This window comes from Bombyx mandarina, chromosome 17 (genome assembly GCF_030267445.1).
Source record: "Bombyx mandarina strain Sakado chromosome 17, ASM3026744v2".
In the NCBI taxonomy this organism is placed as follows: domain Eukaryota; kingdom Metazoa; phylum Arthropoda; class Insecta; order Lepidoptera; family Bombycidae; genus Bombyx; species Bombyx mandarina.
The window spans coordinates 10397680-10422676 of NC_143223.1; the positions used below are offsets into that span (position 1 = coordinate 10397680).

At 36.6% G+C, this 24997-nt stretch overlaps 2 protein-coding genes across 5 annotated transcripts; one reads left to right on the plus strand and one right to left on the minus strand.

Moving 5' to 3' along the window:
• Nucleotides 1-1143: 1143 nt before the first annotated feature.
• Nucleotides 1144-10744, minus strand: LOC114240703 (putative isoaspartyl peptidase/L-asparaginase GA20639). 4 transcript variants are annotated; one of them, XM_089734433.1, is made up of 7 exons: nt 10646-10744; nt 5899-6102; nt 5215-5411; nt 4666-4779; nt 3335-3503; nt 1759-1872; nt 1144-1466 (listed from the first exon to the last, which is right to left on the minus strand). In XM_089734433.1, the coding sequence occupies exons 2-7, from the start codon at nt 6083-6085 to the stop codon at nt 1303-1305; spliced, it is 945 nt and encodes a 314-aa protein (XP_089590559.1). In that variant the 5' UTR covers nt 6086-6102; nt 10646-10744; the 3' UTR covers nt 1144-1302. The 4 variants fall into 4 exon arrangements, with proteins under 4 accessions (XP_089590559.1, XP_089590558.1, XP_089590557.1 ...); XM_089734432.1 differs by lacking the exon at nt 10646-10744 and adding an exon at nt 9661-9673; XM_089734431.1 differs by lacking the exon at nt 10646-10744 and having other exon boundaries at nt 5899-6166.
• A 2351-nt stretch (nt 10745-13095) lies between these two features.
• Smurf (SMAD specific E3 ubiquitin protein ligase) lies at nt 13096-24413 on the plus strand. The gene is made up of 14 exons (XM_089734354.1): nt 13096-13277; nt 13384-13422; nt 13565-13706; nt 14192-14292; nt 15801-16053; nt 16529-16720; nt 17354-17490; nt 18144-18376; nt 20049-20261; nt 20721-20960; nt 21324-21511; nt 22186-22341; nt 22885-23188; nt 23541-24413. Exons 1-14 carry the CDS (start codon nt 13223-13225, stop codon nt 23727-23729), a joined length of 2442 nt encoding a protein of 813 aa, XP_089590480.1. The 5' UTR covers nt 13096-13222; the 3' UTR covers nt 23730-24413.
• Nucleotides 24414-24997: the final 584 nt, after the last annotated feature.

The window sequence follows — 24997 nt, forward strand, 5'->3', positions numbered from 1 at the left end:
ACTAACGTCAATTTTGTGGTCTGTCGTGTCAATGTCAAAAATGCTATTTTTCTTTTAGTCGTCCATTAGACAACCAAAGGAGAGACCGCCTATTCAGCTTGATCTTTTCTAACAGTAAATTGATTCTTAGTGAAATAAGATTGATGACATGAAATAATCTCTAATTGAAATGGAGAGAATTTACCAAGATTTCAATATTTTTTTTAGAAAAGCAGAGATGCTTCGTCTAGCGCATTTTAATTCGTTTCCACACGCTTGTGCACTTTCAATTATACCAATAACATGTATTCCATTAATTAAACAATGTATTTAACCTTACATCATACGTTACCACCAAAAAGTTTGCCAAAACTTCAAAAGGAAGCTTTTTTATACTTAATTTTTTTTAGGTATTTTATGACCTTGTAACTGAGACCTTTAAGTCATGTCTTATTTTTATTTTTAATCTTATTTTTATGAAAAATGATAATATGGAGTGAAATGAAATAAAATGTTTAATTTGAGACATTAATCAACTGGGATGAAATTAAATGATATGAGATGAGATGAAATGATATGGGATGAAATATAATCTTAGTAAAATGGTGGTCATTTACTGAGATTTTTCAGTGAACTTTTTGGAGGATCCCGAGAAGTTACGTCCAACGGCTTTGTTTCATTTTCCCACATTTGTGCACTTTCACAGATATTAAACAGTTAATAAACCACCATTATTACACATTTAAACCTGAAGCAACACTAAATAGACAAAATAAAACAAATCCCACAACTTAACTCCTCACGTTCCCGCCAAAAAGCCCTTTTATATTTAACAGGTGAAGAAACATGACTACCTGTTTTATTTTATTATTGTGCATCTCACAGTTATTATTTAAATCATCAGTACCCAAAATCTCCCACCATTGTGGCTTATTTCCAATGTGTATCCTAGCCGCGGCAGTACCAGCGCATTCGAGTCCAGTGAATCAATTCAGAGTATACGTCGAGTCGCACTCGCAAGTACTTTTAAACTATATTTCCACTGAATTGTCATGGTTTCTAACAGTCTAAGATCCAACAAGAATTTTTTTGCCCACGGGCTATGTTCATAGGCACTAGACCATTGGGGTGAGTCGAATAATAATAAAATCATAAAGCTTATTATGTACCTAATTTATTTAATGAACTGAATAACTATATATATAACTATTAACAAAAACAAAACTTTTCAAGAACTTAGAATTTAAAGAATTAAAGTAGATAGGTATTTGTTAATGTAGGTATATCAAAGATACGTTTAGGTTTCTTGTTACAGCTGTTATCTTAAAGTGGTTCTTCAAGTTTTTGATCGTGTTCTATTCCGTAGTAGACCTTATCGTTCTTCACATAAGCCCAAGCCATTCTTTTAGAACTGAAGTGGATCCCTACGTCACCGTTTTTTGATAATGTTATTGCGCCAGCAGTGTTGTTCAAGCGTGCTGTCATACCTAAAACACATTATGAGCTATGTATATTATCCATGCGTAAAACGAAAGGAAACGAATTATAGGTATATTTAATTATTATATGGGTACATGACAAAACAATCACTAAGTACATTCATTATGAGTGAATGTAATAAATTTGACAGCGAAAAGTCTATGATGATACATGCAAATGTGGCGATTGTTGAAAATACAAAAATAAACTACAAAAACGTTAATTTTTTATTTATGGTTTGTTAGATATCTATCTCCAGAACGAGACATTTTTAATATGAAAATGAATTCGTTAAATTACCATTTACAGCTTGCCTAGTAGCCGTATCTGCATCGAGACCGCCTTCCATAAGTTTGATAATAGTATGAGCCAAACAATACTTCAAAATTGATTCACCGTGACCTAGAAAAAAATCTTAAAAATACATAATTTTTCAACAAGAACAATCAGACCTGGCCAAGCGACAATCCACGTACAAAACTCGATAAATACGTTAAATGGAAAAACTTCTCTTTTTAAGGCAAACAATATAACAATTGCTTCTAGAGCCATCAACAATTTAGATCTGACCTAGATCTGAAGTGTTGTACTACTGTACATTTCAACACTGTAATTTCTAGCTACCGTTTAATATCGTAGTGGCATCTTTATATTCTGCAAAACTTGGGCAAAAGCGAAATCCGGCTAAAAATCTTGTCAGGAAAAGAAAAGCTATTTAAAATTCAAGTTCGTTCTGTTTACATTAATCATAACATAGTTTTTATTGTTTAGGTACCATTTTTCATTTTTCCTTTCTAAAAGCTGACAGAATAGGTACCAAATATCATAAAGGTTACTGTGTCCGATCGAGAATGAAACTTGCTTCCCCAGAACTTCGGGTAAAATGAAGAAAAGTAGTTATGCGATTTCGCATTTTATTTATTCAAACAAGAATGCAGTATTGCCCTTTGGCAGAGATGAGTACACCAGTTATATATTTTGTTAATATACAGAGACTAAAGAGATTTATTATAATTTTTTTTAGTTATTTCGCATTTGTGTAGTTCTAAATACTCTATGCTTACATTCGTTTTTATTTATCAGATGTGTATAAAAATATATTTAACACGAGCTCACAAGCTGAGTTTCGCGATGTAACCCGCGGTTATTGTCGTACCGCGGGTGACGCCGCGGGGCGAAGCTAGTCCAAAAAAAGTTATTTTGGTGTATGTACCTTATATATATATTATATTAATATGCATGTAGTAAAAAGCGGTTATTTCAATACTACAAACAGAAACTAATTTTATTTATTTGTATACCTAGATGATATTTTAATTTAAAAATAATACTTTACGATTTATATTTATCTTCATAGTACATACATATACATAAGATTTCTTCGATCAAAACGTGTATTTTCATGTCAATAACGCAAATAATTCAACTTAACAAGAGATATGTCAAAGATTAGTGTGAACTAGACGTGGCACGTGGTTTCACACTCATTTAATTTGTACCTACTCAATTAGAAAGAATCAATCACGTACCTATTTTACCGGGATAAAAAATTACACGTATATATCCATGAACTACCAGTCGATTCGAATGCTTGCGCATAAAAATACGAACTATATAGTGTACAAATGGCCAATAGAACCGATGTTAGCCGCGTAATTTCTTACCACATTAAAAAGTATCAAATGTGTGAATCCAGAATCCATAAACTATCTTAGTGCGGAATTTCATTTAAATCCGTTCAATCATTTCGGTGTGATTGAGTCCATAATAATATTAGAACCATTTTTTTAGTTACATAAATAATTATTTACTAGATAATTATTTTATATAATTATACTTATTACATAAATACTTATTTATAAAAACAGAAATGTACCTGTTGTTGAAATCCCACCAACATTGTCATCAGCATAAGTACCGCCACCAATTAGTGGCGTGTCTCCGATACGTCCGACCATTTTTCCATTTATACCACCAGTGCTTGTAGCAACAGCTATATGGCCATCAGCGTCTATAGCTACCGCACCGACTGTTCCCACACCACCCTGTTCAAGAAGTTCAAAGATGAGTCCTCAAAATGTCATCTGGCCATCATCACCACATCTTTAAAAATATCAGTTACAGTGCCTATGTATGCTACGAATACCATGGACGGCCCGCCGCAACGACATCTCTATTTTCAGGCAGTTAAAAATAGAAAAGACTCAACGTCTATCCACAACCTGCCTACAAAGAATATTGCGGTATTTTGGTCATGTTGCACGAAGGGATACCACCAATTTGGAACGCCTTGTGGTGACCGGTAAAATGGAGGGGAAAAGGCCCAGAGGCAGAGGTCCCAAACGTAGGTCGGACCAAATAGCGGAGGAACTAGGGGTACCTGTCAGCGACGCACTCCACCAAGCTACAAAACGGGGTCGATGGAGACAGCTGGTTGACGGAATCGGACGGAGTCACGATCTTCAGCAGTGAGGCACCGATCGAAGAGAGAGCCTAGTATTTACTTTTCTTTTATAATAAAAATACAAAAGTCGCAACATAATATCAGTTATCACTGCCTAATTTTAAAAAAATACAGACGCTTCTCTTATTTGTTAATGTTTATCCAGTAATATACTCGAATCACTACCAATGTATCAAACTATTATTGGTGTTTAGGCATCTTGTAACCCTGCACGGGTAGGGACCACCGCCCTGTCAAATTTTTTCATGAAGCAATAATACGTTTTAGTCTAAGTGGTGTGGCAGCTGTTGTATTATAAAACTGAGATTTAAAAGTCATGTCTCAAGGTTTACGTTGTTGACGTTTATGAACTGCGATGATCACTTAACACCAGGTGGGCCGTGAGCTCGTCCACATAAGCAATAAATGAAAGGGATCGTACATTAATTTCAATACTGAAATGGTTGAATAGGTATCATGTCAATCAATTGTGGATTACACAATTTTTTGCGATACGATATTGAACTAATTTTATCCAACACTTCAGGATAAGTACTTCTGTGTGCTTAGTGCGAGTTTTTAACATTCTCGATAGCGTAAAAGTTAACTCAATTTTGTATGAAGTTACAACGTTTGCCTACGTTTACCGCTACGAGCGCTGTTCCAACTGCATACAAATTTGAGTTAACTTTTACTTTATCGATATTAGAACGTCAAAAAACTCGCACTAACCACACTAATACATATCACCATCAGATACCTGCCTCATCTTTCCTTCCAATTTCTGTTCGCTGGTCATCGCCTTTGTTCAAGAAATCGTTAAGTGCCTCTTTAGCGCTTTCGCTTATCAATGACTCTGGTGGTACTTGTGGAAAACCCTGTAATATAAACGTTATAACTAGTTCAGCAATTCCGTCCAGTAACTAGGTACACTCGTGTACAAGAATTTTACTGTATAGGCACTAAAATAGTCACATTTAATTTAAGTATGAACAGTATTTTTGGTGAATAATGAAAACCATTCTCAGTTCACTTAATTCGCAATTTTATTATACTCGATCATTTGCTTTTGCGTTATACTTCTTACTGAAAGTTAACTCCAAATTAATAGTTTGTAATTATTAAACATTTTTATGTTACAATTAACGTATTTAAGTAATTAACCTGATTTGTGTGTATGTGTGATAACCTCGACAAAGCACATGAACTGATCTGAATGTGATTTTCCATGAGTTAAACTTCAGTTTTTTTATTTAAATAAGAAATATCGAGATCAAATCGAAAGAAATAAGCGTTTTCGAAAAACCAATTACTTTTTCTAGTGCAAACAGCTTAGCTCCGTTTCCTCCTAAGAAGGAATGCGGCGTATCTGTCAAAACTTTACGGGCTATACTTATTGGGTGCTGGAACTCTTTAATTAGGGTAACGGCGCCAGAATTAAGATCTTGACCCCACATTATACTAGCTTCCATTTCTACTTCGCCATTTAAGTTTAATACAGAACCATATCCTGTGAACATATAAAAAATAAAGAATACAATAAAATCATTAATGTCAATTTTTATTTTTATTTTTTATTTCAGATTAGATTCATAAAATAATATTTTTCGTATTTTGACTACGTAACCGAACCCACACTTACAAATCTTACAATTTAAAATTGTTGATTTTATTTTTATTTACTGTTTATCAATCTCTTCCCCTACGCCTCTAAAGACTAGATAAGTTACATAAGAATCGTGTTGACTTAATCCTAACTATATCGTTGAAATTTCAAAAAAAAAAAACGTTACGGTAAATTTCAAGAAAAACGAAGCATTACTTCCTGTGGCTGATTTTGTGAAAGCGTTACTTTCACAATATCAACCACAGGAAGTATATAGGTACTTTCGCTTTTCCTTCGTTTCTAGTTTTAAAACATTATCCACGAATAGTTTTTTGTTGTTATTATTATTTATTATTACATGAAATACTCAAAACTCTGATTAGGAACTGACCTGCATTAAAATTTTCATCCAATTCCATAGAGACAACAGCAGCTTCAACTGAATCTAAAGCACTGCCACCATTCATCAACTTTTCGTAGCCAGCCCTGACTGCGACTTTAACTCCATCAAACTTTCCTTGAATACGACTCTCAGAAATATCACCAGCCCCTCCATGCACGATGATAATTGGCTTCATTGCTCCACTCTCAATGACTAAAGCAAATAAAACACATATTGAAATGAATATGATTTGTTTTAACATTGTTTTAGAGTCAAATGCTCGGATACACAACGACACAACGAGATAATATTGCTGAGTGATACGCGCGGAGAAATTAGCGCACGAGCTGTTATCGATAGTAAACCTCTTTTTTATTGGTAGGCGTTTATGTGATCATATCACAGTGTGTATTCTCGATCTCGTTTGGATTGTGATTATTTCAAACAAACACATGCTAGCTCTCACAATCCCGCCGCCGTCGAGCGGGGGCCAGGGAGGCGGATCTCGCCCAAGCCCTGGCCCTCTAAGTGTTTCGGGTCCTCCTCACATGTCGGTCTGGGGACCCGCGAGGGGGGCCTAAGAAGATGACGAGCAAGCTGCTCTGCACGCGTTTTACGCAAGAGCATCCGAGTGATGGAAGGCCGGCTATCCTCGACCCACGCTGGTTCTGGTCCAGCGGGGTATTCCGTAGGGTCACCCACTCTAACCGGCGCCATCTAGGCGGGCTTCGGACAGTTTGCCGACCGAGAGGGCTGGTGGCCGTGGAGCCGACGACCGCCGGTACGGCGTCCCGAGGGGGAGGGTGATGGGAGAGATGTGCTCCGTACTAAACGCTTCACTTTCCCCCTTTTGCCTTTTCATGAGTTCTGTCTCATGCGAGGTTTGGACGTTGGTTGTTGAGCGACAGGAGGTTTTAGTCAGTTTGACTCTGACATACCCCGCCCAGTATACGCAGAGAAGGGCGGAAGTCCGAAAAAAAAAAAACTAATAAGCAAGTTCTCATCACAATTTCAGATTGAAAACTACACCCAAATTGGTTATCCCAGTACGAAAATCAATTTATAGTCCACGCAAGAAACTAAGCCAATACCTAAAACGTGTTAAGTGTAGCATACCTTTGCAGACCCCTGAGGTTTAGGACCAACTAAGATACACATCCCGGTCCGAGTTAAGGAGTTCATTGAGGACGTCAAAAATAACCGAGTACACAAGCCTGTCAACATCTTCTAAATAGTGGTGCTAACCATCATACAAGATTTGATAAAATCTAAATGCGTACTAGAAAAAACCAATTAATTCCACGTATGGTGCGCGAAACCAATTTAAATGGCTGAACTTCAATAGAGAAGATGGTTGACACTTACAGGGGCTAGCCCCTGGGATTCTCTTATCGTGAAGATAAAAATCCAAGTCTAACAGACTGCCGGAACCTAACATAGCCTTAGTTCGTTCTATGTTAAATGAAGCTTAAAAGTCTATTATTTCATAATTTTAATACAAAAATGAGACGGTAGCAAAATAATCAAATGTCGAGGAATAACACCTTAGTCGTCCATGACCACGAAACTTTAAAGTATTTGAAACGTCGCAAATAATATACAATATACTTAGTATATAATGAAAAGACCGGAATATTAAACCGTAACAGTAATTTTAATTTATTTGTGTTTTTATTGTTATTTTAGGACGTTATGATCACAATGATTGTCTAGTGTCTACATATGGTAATATGTATATACAGATTATGATTATTGAATAACCGCAGCGACTTTTTTACTGAAGTAAGTATCTAATCGTTTTATTTTACTATACATCAACGAAAAAAGATTGAGTAGTGCTGTTCTAGAATGACATCCATTTGACGAGATTACGAATATCGTCAAAAACTTAAACAATCTAAATGAACATCCTTCCACAGCTACTTAATAAGCAATTTGATACTTTACAAGCCTCATTTCAAGATGGATATATTATTTATTAAATATCATGGATAAAACTTTTTATTGAATTAAATTAAATGCCTATATATGTCCATTTAGGGATTTAATCTCTTTCGTCCAACTAGAGCACAAAATAAACATTCAGTCCTGTTATTGATATATTAATTTTTTATTTACTATTTTAAATTCACTGAACACAATTTAATAATTCTAACACTTTTCACCTCAAGATAAAAGCTATATTTTATCGTAAATTACATAGACATCAAAAATGATGATTATGTGTGTCTATTTTATGTACATAATAATATGTATGTAGTAGTGTACGAAAAAGTATGACTTTGGCCCCCAGTGACGTCACACATAGGTTGGTTCTGTAGTTTTGTAAAGTTTGCGTGGAAGTTTTGAAAAATACCTAAGTGATATCCGTCGTTAATGCAATCTTAACAATATTGCAGTAATACTTTCAAATGATTGCTTTACAAAGTATATAATTATGATTAATATTTAACAAAAAAAAATACAATATTATTATATACGAGAACAGATGTAGCTTCGTTTATGGATTTCACTATAGAGAATTTTATATGCAAAGTCGGTTTATTCTTTAACTAAGACTTTTCAAAATTTCAAAATCCAATGAAAACACTTAATTCAAAAGGACCGCAACCCTTTTCTTGCCAATTTCGATTAAGATAGCTCTAAATAAAAATTTAAAGGACAATCTTGATGCAATTATACGTTTGCATAATATAACATCTTTTGTACAATTAGATTTGCAACACTAATTAATATTTATCCAAATACTTCGTATTCACGGTTACGTTAAGTATGTTGTTAAACATACTTAATATTAAAATTTACAATGTTTTTTGTACCTACTATCAACAGTTTTCCTAAATAACAATCACCAACAGCCGTAAAAAAGTCGCAGCGCATTGTAAATATTGAACGCAGTTTCTAAAAGCACGTAATATCTACACAATGCAATTCGTATAGTAACTATTGTGTAGTTGGAGTGTGCATAACGTGACCATGTTTTTTTTTTGTCAAAGAGGGACATCTGCGGAATTATTTAGTGATAAAAAGTATTTAATGTTTTACAAGTATTTTCTTATAGAACATAGAATAATAAAAAAGAATCAAAGCACTAAACACAACATCGTTAGTACTCTGTAATAGTCTGTACCTCTTTTATTAAATTAGCCCATTTAAACACTTCTAGCTCTATGTTGAATTGAAAAATAAATTTATCGTTTGGTCTGTTTGCAAAAGCGGAACTATGTCGGCCTCACTGGGGATAGCGGGACAGAATGCTCGAAAGCGGGACTGTCCGCCCAAATCGGGACGTATGGTCACATTAAGTATGCAGTAAGTTAAAGTTGAATGTGAGTCATTGAGGGCATACAAACGTAAATGCTAAACGCCATTAAAAGAAATGCTTAAATTATTCTATTTATAAATATAAGATGAAAGCATCTGTTAAAAAAGAAGTTAATAAAATATATCTAATACCTATTTAATTATTCTTACGTAACTTTTATATTTGAATATATTTTATTTTCACAGTTCTGAATTATTATAACCGGTATGTTTCCTATGACGTTTTGAGTGACGCTATCGTCTATTTATTCTGTGTTATCATATTTCTGTGCTACTTAATCTGAAAATTAAATAATATTAGGCTTTGTGTCACACTTGATCATTATTTTATATTGATTTTGTACGTACGGTATGCAATATTGTTTTTTAGATATTATTATTAAATAAATCTTCTAAATATAATCCTTATAAAACCTACAAAAAATTATAATAAAAAACGTTAGGTACCTTCGAGGGTCTTAGGTTTAGGTGAATGAAGTTAGCCCCTCAAAAAAATTTTTTTTTCTTATTTTATACTTATTTTCTATTAATTCGTTTGTTCATCATTTGTTTATGATTGTTCACTGTTAATAATTGTTTGTTCTGCAGTTATTTATTTAAAAAAAATATTTAAAAATATACCTACAAGTTAGCCCCTCTAATGCAATTTTTAATATTTTTTCATCCTTAATGACTCGTAAATATTCATTTTCGATTGTTCTTATATAAAACACGTTGGATGGAAAAAATGTATTTGGTCTAACTTAACGCCAATGCACATTATTTCATTTATTTATTTTTTAATTTTTTTAATTAAACTGTATACCAATTAATTGCTCCTTCAGGATTTATATTTGTTTTTTTTTTTCACGATTAACACCGCGTAGAAAGTTTAGGCATTATAGTTGACGCATGCGCAGTACACATATTTTGCATACATTTATTCAACTAATAAAAATAGTAAATTAAACAAAAAACGAGTAATTTCGAAAGAGAACAAACGTGTTTTATATAAGAACAATCGAAAATGAATATTTACGAGTCATTAAGGATGAAAAAATATAAAAAATTGCATTAGAGGGGCTAACTTGTAGGTATATTTTTAAATATATTTTTTAAATAAATAACTGCAGAACAAACAATTATTAACAGTGAACAATCATAAACAAATGATGAACAAACGAATTAATAGAAAATAAGTATAAAATAAGAAAAAAAAATTTTTTTGAGGGGCTAACTTCATTCACCTCTTAGGTTTCATACTTCAGTGAGTTCAGTGGTCTCAGCATACTCATAAGGCAGCGTTCGAAAACAATCATCAAAATAATATTTCGATGTTTTATTGAATTTGAAACTAAAGTAAAGTGTGTAAGCCGACGAACGTAAAGCAAAACTACATTTATTTAAATGATGTTAGAGGCACATATTATGTTAATTAATGTTTACACAATACCTATTGCTGCAAGTGGAATAACGGCTTAGTTATGCAAGCAGACAAACAACAAATAAATTATCAAGCAGACAATTACTTCTACAGTGAAGTTATCGCTTCAAACTTTATGTTGAATTGAAAGGCATTCTATTTTACATTTAAGAAGAAACGTCACTATGATATTTTTATCTATCTTCATATCAATAGCCGTAACCCCTAAATAGACTATTTTGTACTCAATTTTAAATTGTGAAGCCTTGCCGTGTAGGTATGCTATTCGTTTACATTTTGTCAGTGAAACCATTTATTAAAGTGGTCATTTGATACTTTTTTTTACTGTCCTTGTAGGCAGACGAGCATACGGCTCACCTTATGGTGAGTGGTTACTGACGCCCATGGACTTCAGCAATGCTAGAGGCAGAGCCAAGCCGCTGCCTACCGCTTAATACTCTCCACAAGCCTCGTTCGAAGAAGGACATCTCATAGCGCCCGGGAAACACCGTGGAGGGGAGCTTATTCCATAGCCGGATGGTACGTGGCAAAAAAGACCTCTGGAAACGCATTGTCCATGAACGCAGCGGTTCCAGATAATGTGGATGAACTCTGCTCCGATTGCGGGAGGTGCGATGATAAAAAGGAGATGAGGGGATCACCTCAAACAATTCCTCAGTGTGCTTAGTGCGAGTTTTTTAACGTTCTCGATAGCGTAAAAGTTAGCTCATATTTGTATGGAATGAGATCGCTTACGTACATTTGCCGCTAGGGGCTCTGTTCCAGCTCGACTTCTGCGAGTCCACCATCTCGCAGAAGGAGGCGGCGGAGCGAGAGAGGGAGAGCTCTTCCCTTTCCGCACCGATCCGTCGCCGTCGAGCCGGGGGCCGGAGGCGGGAATACGCCCGTACGTCCCGGCCCCTGTAGGTGGCGGCCTCCCCCCGGTGAAGGTCAAGGGGCGACCTGAGGGGGTGAGGCCGCGCGGCGCGCTACCAGCACTCTAGCGCGCTGCCGTGGAGTGAATAGAGCGACCGGTCGACGGTGTATCGCGTCCCGACCCGGCAGGCTGGTTCTGGTCCAGCGGGGTATTCCGGGACACCAGCGGCACCGTCTGGGCGGCCCGACGGGCTGCCGTACCGAGACGGCCGACGTTTCAGGGCCTTCGATTCGCCTCGAAGGCTCCGTCGGCTGGGCGTCCTTGGGGTGAGCCGCGCCGTCTGGTTGTAGTGTTGACCGCGGTAGCCCCCCTACCTCATCCGGGTTCTGACCTCGGAGGGGATCGGACGTCGGGTGTAAGAGTGCAGGGGAGTCGTTTAGTGGGTGGGTCCTAAAATCCTTGGGCCCGCGGTCTGCTCACAACACCATGCAGATCGTTGAGTCTCACATACCCCGCGCGCCCCTTTTGCGCGGGGACCTCGTAGGAGGTTCGGCCCTCTACCCGAAAAAAAAAAAAAAAAAAAAAAAAAAAAGGGGCTCTGTTCCAACTGCATACAAAATTGACTTAACTTTTACACTATCGACAACGTTAAGAAACTCGCACTAAGCACACACAGCACTCCCCATGGAACATACGGTACAAAATACAGAGGGAACCGAAGTCCCTCCGCAGACCCAGAGGTTCCAAACGATCTGTGAGAATGGGATTATCGACAATCCGAACGGCCCTCTTCTGTATGGGGTCAAATGGAAGAAGCTGGTATTTGGGAGCCCAGACCCAGAAATAGGAGCAGTACTCCATGCGAGGCCGGACTTGTGCTTTATAAAACAACCCCAAGTATACCGATACTCTCGGAAGGTTACAGGGATACTCCACGCGAGTATCGAATTGAACAACTGCTCCTAAAATATTTCATATTAAAATTCAAAAACCCTTTTTCCATAAATGGGCAGACGAACTCACTACACACTTCGTATTGAGGAGGTAAGGTAAATACGCAAATTTATTAGTAATATTGTGATTTTATTACACATACTTCACCGTATAAGCTGTTTCTGAAATCGTGTGGGTAATGTATTGACATTGACTTGATCATTCGTTATGAGTACTTTAGGCCATGATAATTTCAGATCGCCGGGCATCCGAAATTTTGCATTGAGACCCCGAATGCTGATTTTTTTAAAATAAATACAATGTCAAACCTAATGTCGAACCCAGACTTCGTGGGTTACGATACTATACTATATATAGTCAGCATCACTACGCACTGAACTAACTAGGCGGTCAAACTTTAAATAATCTTTTTGTGTGCTTAGTGCGAATTAGTGCGCACTAAGCACACTGTTTAATAGGTTAGATACCTATAGGTAGAAAACATTAATAACATTATGCTCACGTTAAAATTGTATTGTTTTCCAATAAAATTGTTTTCTCCCTCGTACAGATGAATTTTATTAATAAACAAACGCATAGCTTGTCCATCCATAGTATGAAAGAGGAAATTCCTGAAGCATAGACAATTATCAAATAGTAAAAGTAGGCTATAAAGTCTTGTGACCGTTGGCCGGGGAAAAAATTGATGAGAAAAATGGCGAACCGAAGTTTAGAAGTTAATTATTTTGTGTAAAATGTTTTTTTAAATCGAACTTAATTTGTTATTTTATAATAAAATGTCGACGCCCATGTCAAATCGTAAATATGGAGCCCAAAAAATTAGACTAACTAGTGAGTAGCCAATAACGAAACACTCGTTTCGTGGACTTCGTATGATCGTATTTAAGTTTTAATGACACATTCTATACATATTACTTATTTGATTGTTTTGTTTTAGTTATATGTGCAAGGAATTTGGTCCGAAAAGATCTCTTTCGTAAGTAAAGCCAACTTCGATATACGCATATTATTACTATTCAAGGTGAAACGAAATTTATGGCATGCTAACATCCAATTTTTCTTTTCATGACCATGATAGTACCTAATTGTGGTGTGAAGTATATATCCTGTCCTTGTAGGTTTGCCAGATCCTTTTGCCAAAATATCAGTCGACGGCAGTGGCCAAGTATATTCAACAAATACAGTGAAAGCAACACTTGATCCAAAATGGAATACACATTATGATCTTTATTTAAGCAAAGGAGATGGAATTACCATAAGGTTGGTATTGATAGAAATATTCAATAAATTGATTATTATGATGTTTTATCAATTAATTAAATAATATATTATATAAATTTTATAAGCACTCCAAACTTATGAAAGTTTGTTGAATGTAAGCACTCATTAATATTATCATAGTAAAATTAATAACAACATGGTGTTCCTATTTTTCATTAAATAACTTTATCACAAACATTCAAACCAATTAAGAATGTAAGCATTATGTCGTTTCAACTTTTATCTTATCCTTTAATTATTTATGTTGCCATTCGCCATCAGTTCGGCTATATGCTCGTATACCTAATAAGGCATTGAAATAGCATAGTATAAACTGAAAATAAAAACGGTAGATCTATAGCAAAAAACTTATTAATTAAAAAAATTTAGTTCTTCAAAATCTTAATGAACGGATTTTAGCAAATTTATACATTCATTGAGTTTTAAGTACATCTATGTTATTATAATTACAAAAATTATTACAGTGTATGGAACCAACGCAAAGTCCACAAAAGGCAAGGGTCTGGTTTTTTAGGATGTGTTCGTATACAACCATCAACTGTACATAAGCTAAAAGATACAGGATGTAAGTACCTTACGATTGATTAGACTTAACACTTTTTATTTCTGAATATAAATGTGGTAGAGAAGATGATGAATGTTTCAGCTATTTTACAAACAAAAATGTACAATAATTTTAAAGATTTATACTTAATTTGAAATTTAAAAAAATCATAAACATTGCCAACATTCTTCATTCAGTGCGGAATCTTTAAAGCTATGAATAGTATTTTTAAAATCATCAGCAACTCCATAAATATGATAACCTATTTTGATTATATTGTTTGTTTTATTTCATATAAGAAGTTGAATTATCTTGAACATTGTATTTGATAAGTTTATCTCTGCAAATCTCTAAGATTTAGGATTTTATAAATGAAAAAGATGTCCTTCATCGTGAATAATTTAAACTGATATTTTATATTTCATTATTGCAAAAAGAAGTGCAATGACATAAAAATTGTGCCATTCCTTATTTTATCATTTTGTATTTTTAAATATTTTAAACATTTTATTTTATAGCCATTGTGACCTAAAATTCTTTTTAAGATAACGTAATTTTACTGGTACTTCGTGAGCCTGCATAAGATGGATAACAACCTTGCCTATTTCTACTGGAAAACATTAATGGTGCACTGATTTGAAAAGTACAGCCATAGTTTACAAAAAAGATTTAAATCTAATGTTTAAATTTGGATTACGCTATTTATATTGTTAAGTCTATGTGGTCCAGTGACTACTTAAGACAAGATAGGCCATGAGATTGTATATTATGTAATAAATAAAGTTGTTATCTAGAGATAGAGTAGACCCTGACACATAATTTTTTGTGATAGGGCAATTAATCCATCAAAAGTTTGCACTAGAATGCCACATATATCTTCAGTTGACACACTTTTTTATTTAAGAATGATACATATAGGTATACACAGTATTATTTTTTTCCTCCACATATGACACATAATTAGGTAATCAAATTAAAGAAACTGGTTTGATGTGAAACAAACTTGTTTTCTCACATAAGTATAATATCTACCTACAGCTTAAGAAGATGAATGACATCAAAAAGAAAAATGTTATGAAACTAATGAGACAATTTCCCTACAGATACACACTTTTTAATAATACCTAATTTTTGTCTTTGACCTACTTGAATGTGAGTGATGCCTAAATGCAACTTATACTCTCGTATACAAAATATAGCCAGGGATTTTGGCTGCCTACCACTAGCAGTACAATCCAAACTTTGATTATTATGTTAAATTACCAGCTTAATCTCACATGTTGTGTAACATGACAGTTCAGTGTGTGTGTTGTGGTTCAGTGCAGTAGATGTGTGCATATGAATATTAAAATATACAGATACACCTGTACCTGATAAATTATTTTTGTGAAAAGGATACTATCATGGTTGCATGGTGGCAGGGACAGAGTCTGCTCTAGTGACAGGTGTAATGATATTTTTTTAAAGAATAAAAGTAAGTAAATAGTCATTTTAACATTTAAATAATAAACTAATGAAAAATATTCCAGACCAATGTCTAGAACTCTGTGAAGATGGACAGTCTGGTGAGACATGTGGAGTCAAAGGCCAGGTCATCATCTCTCTTATGTCAAGAGACAGTGCGCGTGGGGAGCCCGCCTCTGCAGCCGGCGAGGGTTCTCCATTGGCAGTTGTTGGTCCTGCAGGAGAAGTTCGACCTCCTAGAGAACCAGTAGTCAGTCCAAACCCCTCTCAGCTGAGTTTACCACCTCATTGGGAGGAGAGATTCACTTCTAGTGGAAGGTGTGTTATCATTATTGGATTGAAAGTAATTAAATTTTTATACACAACTGAAATATAAAAATAGCGAGGTGTAGAACTTACTGTTTCTAGGGAATGCATGCTGTCTTGTAACCTTAGTAAGTTCTGATACACATGTATGCTCCTTAAATTGTATACTATGGATTGTTTACGTTGAGAAGCTTATTGCAATGTTACCTTCAGTAAAAAAAAACTCCAAAAAAATCAGGGTTTGTTCTTTCCAATAAATTATTAAAGCTGCATAAATATGAGTTTGATTGGGTAGGAAGAGACATGTCTGTTTACTGAGCATTGACTAAGGATCTGTCCATCTGTACTGGTGCTGTGTGAAGCATGCATACTTTTGAAGCCTGTGTGGCTGTTTAAACAGCCCTTTGCTACAAATGTAATCTATTTTTATTTTACCGTTTTCTTACAGATTTTCTCAACTACTTTCATGATCATTATTTACTTTCAGGCCTTACTTTGTAAATCATTCGACACGTCGCACTCAATGGGAGCGTCCAACATCTGAGGGCTCAGAATCACCATCCCCTCCAACATCTCCGGCACTTGTCCCGAGTCCAACCACTTCACCTACGTTAACAAGTGCACCTTCCTCTCCTGGTTCTGATACTGACGTGAATCCTGCTACAACAATATCCTTGAGGTGAAGTACCAATTATATAACTAGTAGTAAACTACTTTTAAAAATGTGTAAACTTCAAATCAGTGTTAGAAATATGTGTATTCAAAAAATATAATAAATACTTTTATCGTTATCTGAAATTAATAAAAAAACGTGTAGTTTTTCTTATCTTGAAATATAGTTCCTATAATAACTTAAACAGTAAAATTTGATCATTTAGATAAAATAGATAATAGTAGGTACAGGACCGGTCCTAAAACATTTATTTGTGGTACTCCAGATTTTATTTCTTTTAGCTCTGAATACGCATCATTATAACTAAAACACCCTATTAGTTACATATGATTTAAAATGAGAATATCTTCAATGCAGTTGAAGGCAATTACTTATGCATTATTAAGGATAACTAAAAACTCTGGTCGGATCTTGATAAAATTGAAATGGTACTACATGATTTCAAATAAAAAATAATCATTGGTTGTTTTTTTTTTGAGATGACACCATAAAAATAAAATTTAATTGTTAAACTCCTTCATTTTGAACTCTGATAAGAAATAAAAACAAATTCATTCGTAATTAAGATAATAAAAACTTTACTCTGACAAAATCACGATTAAATTATTGATATATTCAAAATTAATATCATACTTTCAGACCAGAACCCCAGCCACAGACTGCAGTACGTCGACAACCCGCGACTTGTACGCCGCCGACCAGTCCTTCATCTCCCACCACTCCTAACACAGCTGCGCCTGCTCCGATATCAGCTACAGATTTACCTCCAGGATATGGTAAATATTGTCTAAGATCTTAGAAGATTTTCCCGCAAATCAGGAACATTATCCCTACTACCTACACAACAACAGTATGTTTGCTTACCTAACCCCTACCTTAATTTCTACCTAAAATGCTGGTCCTATTGTGAGCTTTCGTCGTAAATTCAGGCGTATGTACCCGCATAAGGTTGTTGTTAAATTGGCCATTACAAATACTATTAATTTAATATAATTCATACACGTGATATACCTATTTAGAGAAAGGACAGTAAAACTATTGAGTGGCTGCTAGTATACTCAGGTAACAGGTATAATACTCAGCTGAACGTATCGGGATCCTCTAAAAAGCCCACTGAAAAAGTTTCAGTAAATTACCACCCATTTTAATGAGATTATATTTCATCACATATAATTTCATTTCATAATATCATTTTTCTTATAATTAAAATAAGACTTGACCTAAACTTAAGGTCTCTTAGTTAACAGGTCATAAAATCGCTTTAAAAAAGTTATGTATGTATGTTATGGTTGTACTTTCATAACAACTTTCTTGGGAAGATTAGTTGCAGTGGTTTCCCTTTGTCTTCTGCCCCAGTCCTATTGGAGATTATTTAGATAAGTAGCAAAGCATTATTTTTTTTAATTGTGTCTGCTATTTTCCTATTTAGAGATGCGCACCACGGCGCAGGGCCAGGTTTACTTCTACAACAGCGCTACTGGAGCGTCGACGTGGCACGACCCGCGCGTCCCGCCGCACCTGCGGCACTGCGCGGCGGCGGCGGGCCCGCTGCCCCCCGGCTGGGAGATGCGGCACGCGCCCTCAGGACGACCCTACTTCGTGGACCACAACAACCGCACCACGCAGTTCACTGACCCCCGGCTCGCGCTCTCCGCTAGGCTTGTACGTAATCTATCTTCTTTCTATATACCTAGTCAGGTCATAAATTCTGTCACATGTTTAATGTAAAATAATTGAAACAAGTTTATTCATTATGTAACCATTCATATACCAAAATGAACTTAACAAAACATAGATTCTTATGACACTAAAGTTTATTCAAAATGACCTCCGTGATTTTGAATACAGGCCTTCAATCTGCGCGGCCAGTCGTCTATGACAGCACGAACGAGGTCCATGTCAATGTCGGCGGCTGCCTTAATCAAGGATGTCTTGAGTGACTCCAAATTGGGATGAGGCTTTGAGCACGCCTTTTCCTCCAAGTGTTGCCATATCTTGTAATCTAACGGATTCAAATCTGGACTGGAGGAAGGCCAGTCTTCGTGCCGGATGAAGTCGATTTCACGCGCCGACAGCCAGTCTTGTGTGCTCTTCGCTCTATGAGCTGGCGCCGAATCTTGTTGGAATACCCAGTGCCTGTTATTGAACATGGTATGAGAAACAGGTTCCACAAGGTTCGTCAGGACTGTATTTTGATACACAACTGCATTCGTTTTTACACCTTTCTCACAAAAATGTACCTCTGTTAAGCCCCAATAAGAAACTCCCAACCATACCATGAGCGAGGATGGAAAATGACCTCGTTGGACACGCGGAATACGGTTGCTCGCTTCTTCACTACTGTGTGCGTACACCTTATCATTTTGTTTGTTGTAGCTCTCTTCTACGGTAAAAAATTTTTCATCCGAAAAAAGAATTTCCCGATATTTTTTTCCCGCGTACCGCTTCAACAAAGCGCGGCATCTCTTCAGTCTCAGGTCCATTAGACGAGCATTCAAACGATGTCCTGTTTTTCTTCGATATGCCCGAAGCCCTAAGTCTTCATTTAACACCCTTTTCACCGTGGTTCTGCTTAACCGCATCTGAAGGGCCAACAGTTTCTGCTTACGTTTGGGATTTCTTTGAATTCGCGCCTTCACAGCTTTTATCACTGCTGGAGTCCTAACAGACCGAGGGCGACCACTTCTTGACCTGTCATCTACACTAGAGTCTTCATTGTATCTTTTGATGGTACGATAAACGAATCTTTTGGTTATATTCAAATTTTTCAGTATGTTAAAAATTTGAATTGGCGCGTAACCCCAACGATGCAACGCAATAACTGCAACACGGTCTTCTTCAAGCGTCCACTCCATATTAAAAAATTAGTAAAATTCTAAAAGTATACATTTTTATTTTCATGAACAATTCGAAATTCGAATTCAATAAACTTTTTTGTGGCCAGCATTCTAAAAGAAAAGTTTTTACTGTGTGACAATACTTATGACCTGACTAGTTATATATATTAATTAATTGCTGTTCGTTAGTTTCGCAAAAACTCGAGAATGGCTCGACCGATTTGGCTAATTTTTGTCTTGAATTATTTGTGGAAGTCCAGAGAAGGTTTAAAAGGTAGATAAATATATAAAAATACTCGGAACTAAATAAAAATAACAATTTTGTTTTCCCTTTGGTGTATCCTCCGTCGGAAGGATTCCTTTTGTTCCTACCTCATTTTCAAAAGTAATCAAGACACATCTCTATATCATTTTTTAGCTGGGATAACTACATTTAAAATACAACATATGCCGTGAACGATGAGAACAAAGATTATAAAATTGAATTTATTTATTAGACGAACGAACCTGCTCCAACGAGTACTGCGTCTTCGGTGGCATCACCAGCGTCGGTTTCGCTCTCGTCGTCCGCCGCAGCCCCGGGCGCCGCGCCGGAGCCCCCGGACACTGACGCGCTACCTAAATACAAACGGGACCTTGCTGCTAAAGCGCGAGTACTGCGTGCTGAACTGCAAGCATTACAACCCCAGACTGGACATTGCAGAATAGAGGTAATCTCCGATCATCAGATTAATTTATAAAAAAAGAGCTCGTTAAATGATTCCACATTTTACTGGTGATAGGACCTCTTGTTAGTCCGTGCGGGTAGGTGCCACCACCCTGTCTATTTCTGCGAAGCAGTAATGCGTTTCGGTTTGAAGAGTAGGGCAGCCGTTGTAACTATACTTGAGACCTCAGAACTTACATCTCAAGGTGGGTGGCGCATTTACGTCGTAGATGTTTATGGGCTCCAGTAACCACTTAACACCAGGGGGGCTGTGAGCTCGTACACCCATCTAGGCATTAAAAAATAAAACATTTTTTTGTAACTGTTGTTAATTATAGAAAAATAATTCAATCATTAAATAAATGTCCCACAAATTATATGTTGACAGTACTAAGAAACTTGCAATGCCAACAACCGCTACACAGCTAATAAATGAGATAATAAAATTCATTATTTGCCTCAGGTATCTCGAAACGAAATATTAGAAGAATCATATCGACTCGTAATGAAACTTAGAGGTAAAGAACTTCGAAAGCGGCTGCTGGTCAAGTTCCGTGGTGAAGAAGGACTCGACTACGGCGGGGTGGCAAGAGAGTGGCTTCATCTCTTGGGAAGAGAGCTGTTCAATCCTCATTATGGACTATTTCAATATGCAAATGCTGGTGAAGATAGATATGCACTACAAATCAATTCTGATTCAGGAGTGAGGAAATATTTATTTTTACTTTTTTTTTGATAGCCTTTATGCAGACAGTATTTCATTTACATATCTTAATTTTCTTTTTGTTAACAATTTTATTTTTATTCTTTATATATTAAAGTCTTAACTCTATCCTTAACTATTTAACATTGATAACCCCGTCTGTATGTCATTTATTAACAAAGGCCTCCTCCAACCTTTTCCATTCCTCTCTGTCTGGCAGTTCTTGTCCATAAATATTTATCGAATTCTGTGCAAAAACCAGTGCATTCAACCACCGTATTTCTGTTTTTACTTACTAAAAGATAAATTTGCCTATATGAATCATCAATTGAAGCATGTACTGATTTCAATATGTGTTTACAGGTTAATCCGGAACACTTATCGTACTTCCACTTTGCGGGCCGCATCCTGGGCGTGGCGTTGTTCCACGGACATCAATTAGACGCGGCCTTCACAGCTCCTTTCTACAAGCAACTCCTAGGACGACCTATAACTCTGCGAGATATCAAAGATGTTGATCCTGAATTACATCGGTCATTATCGTGGATGCTGTTAGTATTTGTATTTGTTTATTGATTATTTTACTTGGTCATTATATTACAAAACTAAAGCAATCCATTGCAGTAGAAAAAAACTTAGTAGTCTTTTAGATATTTACAATCCTTTTTTATTGTCGAGGAAACGAGTTTAAGGTATTCGTAAATTGTAGCCAAGAGACGCTGGGAAACTCCCACTATTATGAGCAACGAGAGAAATGCGATATATAGGAGGATTGTGTAAAATCACGTGAACTGGCACAGTGTTTTCCCCTATTCCTATTGTAGTGGCCGGTAGGAAACACATTTTTATTTTTATTTTTTTTATTGCTTAGATAGGTGGACGAGCTCACAGCGCACCTGGTGTTAAGTGGTTACTGGAGCTCATAGACATCTACAACTTAAATGAGCCACCCACCTTGAGATATACGTTCTAAGATCTCAGTATACTTACAGCGGCTGCCCTACCCTTCAGACCGAAACGCATTACTGCTTCACGACAGGGCGATGGTACCTACCCGCGCGGACTCAGAATTGATCCTACCACCAGTAATACATAGGATGATGCAGAAATTTTCTCAAATATTATAAAGCTGTGATGTTATAGTACTACATTATGTTTTTACAGTAGAGCAGCTTAACTTATTAATATTATACGATTATACGAAATGTCGTTTATCGTGTTACAGCGACAATAGTATCCAAGGCGTGATTGACACGACATTTTCTGTGGAATGTTCTTCGTTCGGCGCCGTCCGCAGCGTGGAGCTGCGCCCGGGCGGCGCGACCGAGCCCGTCACGGACGGGAACAAGCGCGAGTACGTGCGACTATACGTGGCGCACAGGTCTGTATATAAATCTGTTTAAACTTTATTGACTCAAGTTTTTTATTTTTTATTATTGCTTAGATGGGTGGACGAGCTCACAGCCCACCAGGTGTTGAGTTGTTACCGGAGCTCATAGACATCTACAACGTAAATGCACCACCCACCTTGAGATGTAAGTTCTAAGGTCTCAAGTAAAGTTACAACGGCTGCCCCACCCTTCAAACCGAAACGCATTACTGCTTCACGGCAGAAATAGGTAGGGCGGTGGTACCTACCCGCGCTGTCTCACAAGAGGTCCTACCACCACTAATAGTACAATACATACAATCAAGTACAATAATCACAATGCAAAAGTATAAAAATAACAGTAGTCACTCTATAAAACTTGTGAAATGACACCAACCTACCTTCCAAAGTTCTTTAAACATCACAAATCTAGTACCTACTAATATCCTCTGAGTAAAATAACTGTAACAAATTGAAGTTTTAGTGGTCACAGTAGTTTTATTTTTACCATTTGACCATGGAACGCTAAAGGTGCCCTAATTCACCGACGTGTAGGTTCACTCGAGGCGCCGAGCGGCAGTGGCTGGCGCTGCAGCGCGGGCTGGCGGACGTGGTGCCGCCGCAGCTGCTGCGGCCGCTGTCGGCGCGCGACCTGCAGCCGCTGCTGGCCGGCCGCGCCGACCTCGACCCCACCGACTGGCGCCGGCACACGCGCCTCAAGCACCTCGCGCCCGACTCCGCGCTCGCCCAGTGGTTCTGGGAGATCGTCGACGAATTCGACCAGGAGATGCGCGCTCGCCTCTTGCAGTTCGTCACCGGATCGCGACGAGTGCCTCTCGCCGGATTCAGGGCTCTACAGGTTAGCAAAACGTTTATTAGTGAGAAGACAAATATGCGACCTCGGGTACTATTAGGAACTGCTACTACCTCGTCTGTCCATATCTTTACTCAATCTCGTAGACTCCAAATTTGGATGTTCTCTTGTGTAATTCAGAAACATATACGTCTGAGGAACGAAAGACAAAACCCAATTTTATTGAAGTGAAACTTCTTTAGAATCGTTGTGATTTCAAACTCGATGAAACGAAACGAAAAAATAAGTCCATAGAGACACAAACACATAAATGTATAATTGTATTTTAATTTTTGAAGGTTTCACTTCGTGAATTGCACACATGTTAGTATTCAATTGCTGTGTTTGCATATGGCAGGGTTCAACTGGTGTGGCGGCTCCGCGACTGTTCACACTGCACCTGGTTGCGGACGCGACTCCGGATTCTCTGCCGAAAGCACACACGTGCTTCAACCGCCTCGACCTACCTCCCTATCCAACCAAGCAGAAACTGCACGACAAATTGAAGCAAGCTATTCTGGAGACCGCCGGATTCGCTGTCGAATGACTGACGAAAACGGGTAAATTTACCGGTTAAATTATTTGTACGCACAAAATTATTTGAGGACATAAGAGCGAAGGTGGCCTAAGTTGTTTTTTAATTAAGAAGTGTGCTCGAAACGGTATACCTTGTGTCATAATATCTTAAAATTAGCTAGAGTTAGGCAACATAAAGCAAGTAATACTAAAAATTGAAGAAGATAGGCCTTCCTTGAAATTGTAAACTACTGTGTATAACACATACCATATTATGCAATTACGTCACTAACTATTGTAGCCTCATTTAATCAGTCATTACAAAATGGGATACTGTCGCAATTTATATATAGTATAGAAATTTAGTGTCTTTAAAGATTGGTACATATTTTAACTAAAATGGTACTTAGCTCGAAACAAACATTAGAGAGATCATTGCATTCCGCTATAACGAGTAATGTGTTCACGATAATTCGGGTTACATAAATTATTAAATAAAATAAAATTTTGTGAGCCTGTACAAATCTATTCAGAGTCATGGCCTCAGTGCTTATCTAAAAAAACTGCACTCTAGAATATCATATAAAATGGCCATTACAGATGATGACAAATGTTTGAACTTTGAGCTTTTTTGATGAAGATTTCTAGGTAACGATAATTAAAACAAAAGGTACAGGAAATAAGTATAATAAAATCTTCAAATAAAAGAAATAAATAATTTTACACGATCACAAGAGATGTTGTTAATAACGTCAGACAATAACTTCTAGCGTTTTAGCGGGATATTGCTTAGAAATATCTGGTTTATCTATTAATGAAATTATTATCATATTATTTTATATATGAAATTTGTTTCGTTTAAAAAATATTGGTTTGATTAATTATATGGTCTATAAAATAAGAACGGTTTTAAAATGTTTGTCGACATCTCTATTAAGCTACTCCAGAGTCTTAAATTGCGAATGTCCATGACAATTTGACCGAGAACCATGTGATGTCTACCATCAAATGCACTAAAAAACCGTAAGCCCTATAAAATATATCAAATTCGACGAGTTGGCTGTTCATTATCGGTAGCTTTTCTAATCAAGACTGAGAATATGTGACAAAAGTGCTTTGTTTATTATAACTATGCAAATCAAGGCTTTGCAATTGAAATATTAACTAAAATTCCAGTAACATTATATAATCTATTCAGTTTTCTGGTTCGTTGACTTATCTTTGGTGATGGTCACGACGGTATCACCTTAAAAATAAACGTGTATTTGTTGTAAAGTTCAAGATCGTACAAAAAAACAT

Excerpts from the sequence above, each read along its gene's own strand:
- LOC114240703 (XM_089734431.1), bottom strand. The coding sequence starts at position 6,151 with ATGTTAAAACAAATCATATTCATTTCAATATGTGTTTTATTTGCTTTA. Across the intron at positions 4,780-5,214 it reads AGCTGTTTGCACTAGAAAAA|GGTTTTCCACAAGTACCACC; the intron begins GTAATTGGTTTT and ends TTTATATTACAG. Across the intron at positions 3,504-4,665 it reads AAATTGGAAGGAAAGATGAG|GGTGGTGTGGGAACAGTCGG; the intron begins GCAGGTATCTGA and ends CTTCTTGAACAG.
- Smurf (XM_089734354.1), top strand. The coding sequence starts at position 13,223 with ATGTCGACGCCCATGTCAAATCGTAAATATGGAGCCCAAAAAATTAGA. Across the intron at positions 13,707-14,191 it reads GGAGATGGAATTACCATAAG|TGTATGGAACCAACGCAAAG; the intron begins GTTGGTATTGAT and ends AAATTATTACAG. Across the intron at positions 16,721-17,353 it reads GCTACAACAATATCCTTGAG|ACCAGAACCCCAGCCACAGA; the intron begins GTGAAGTACCAA and ends TCATACTTTCAG.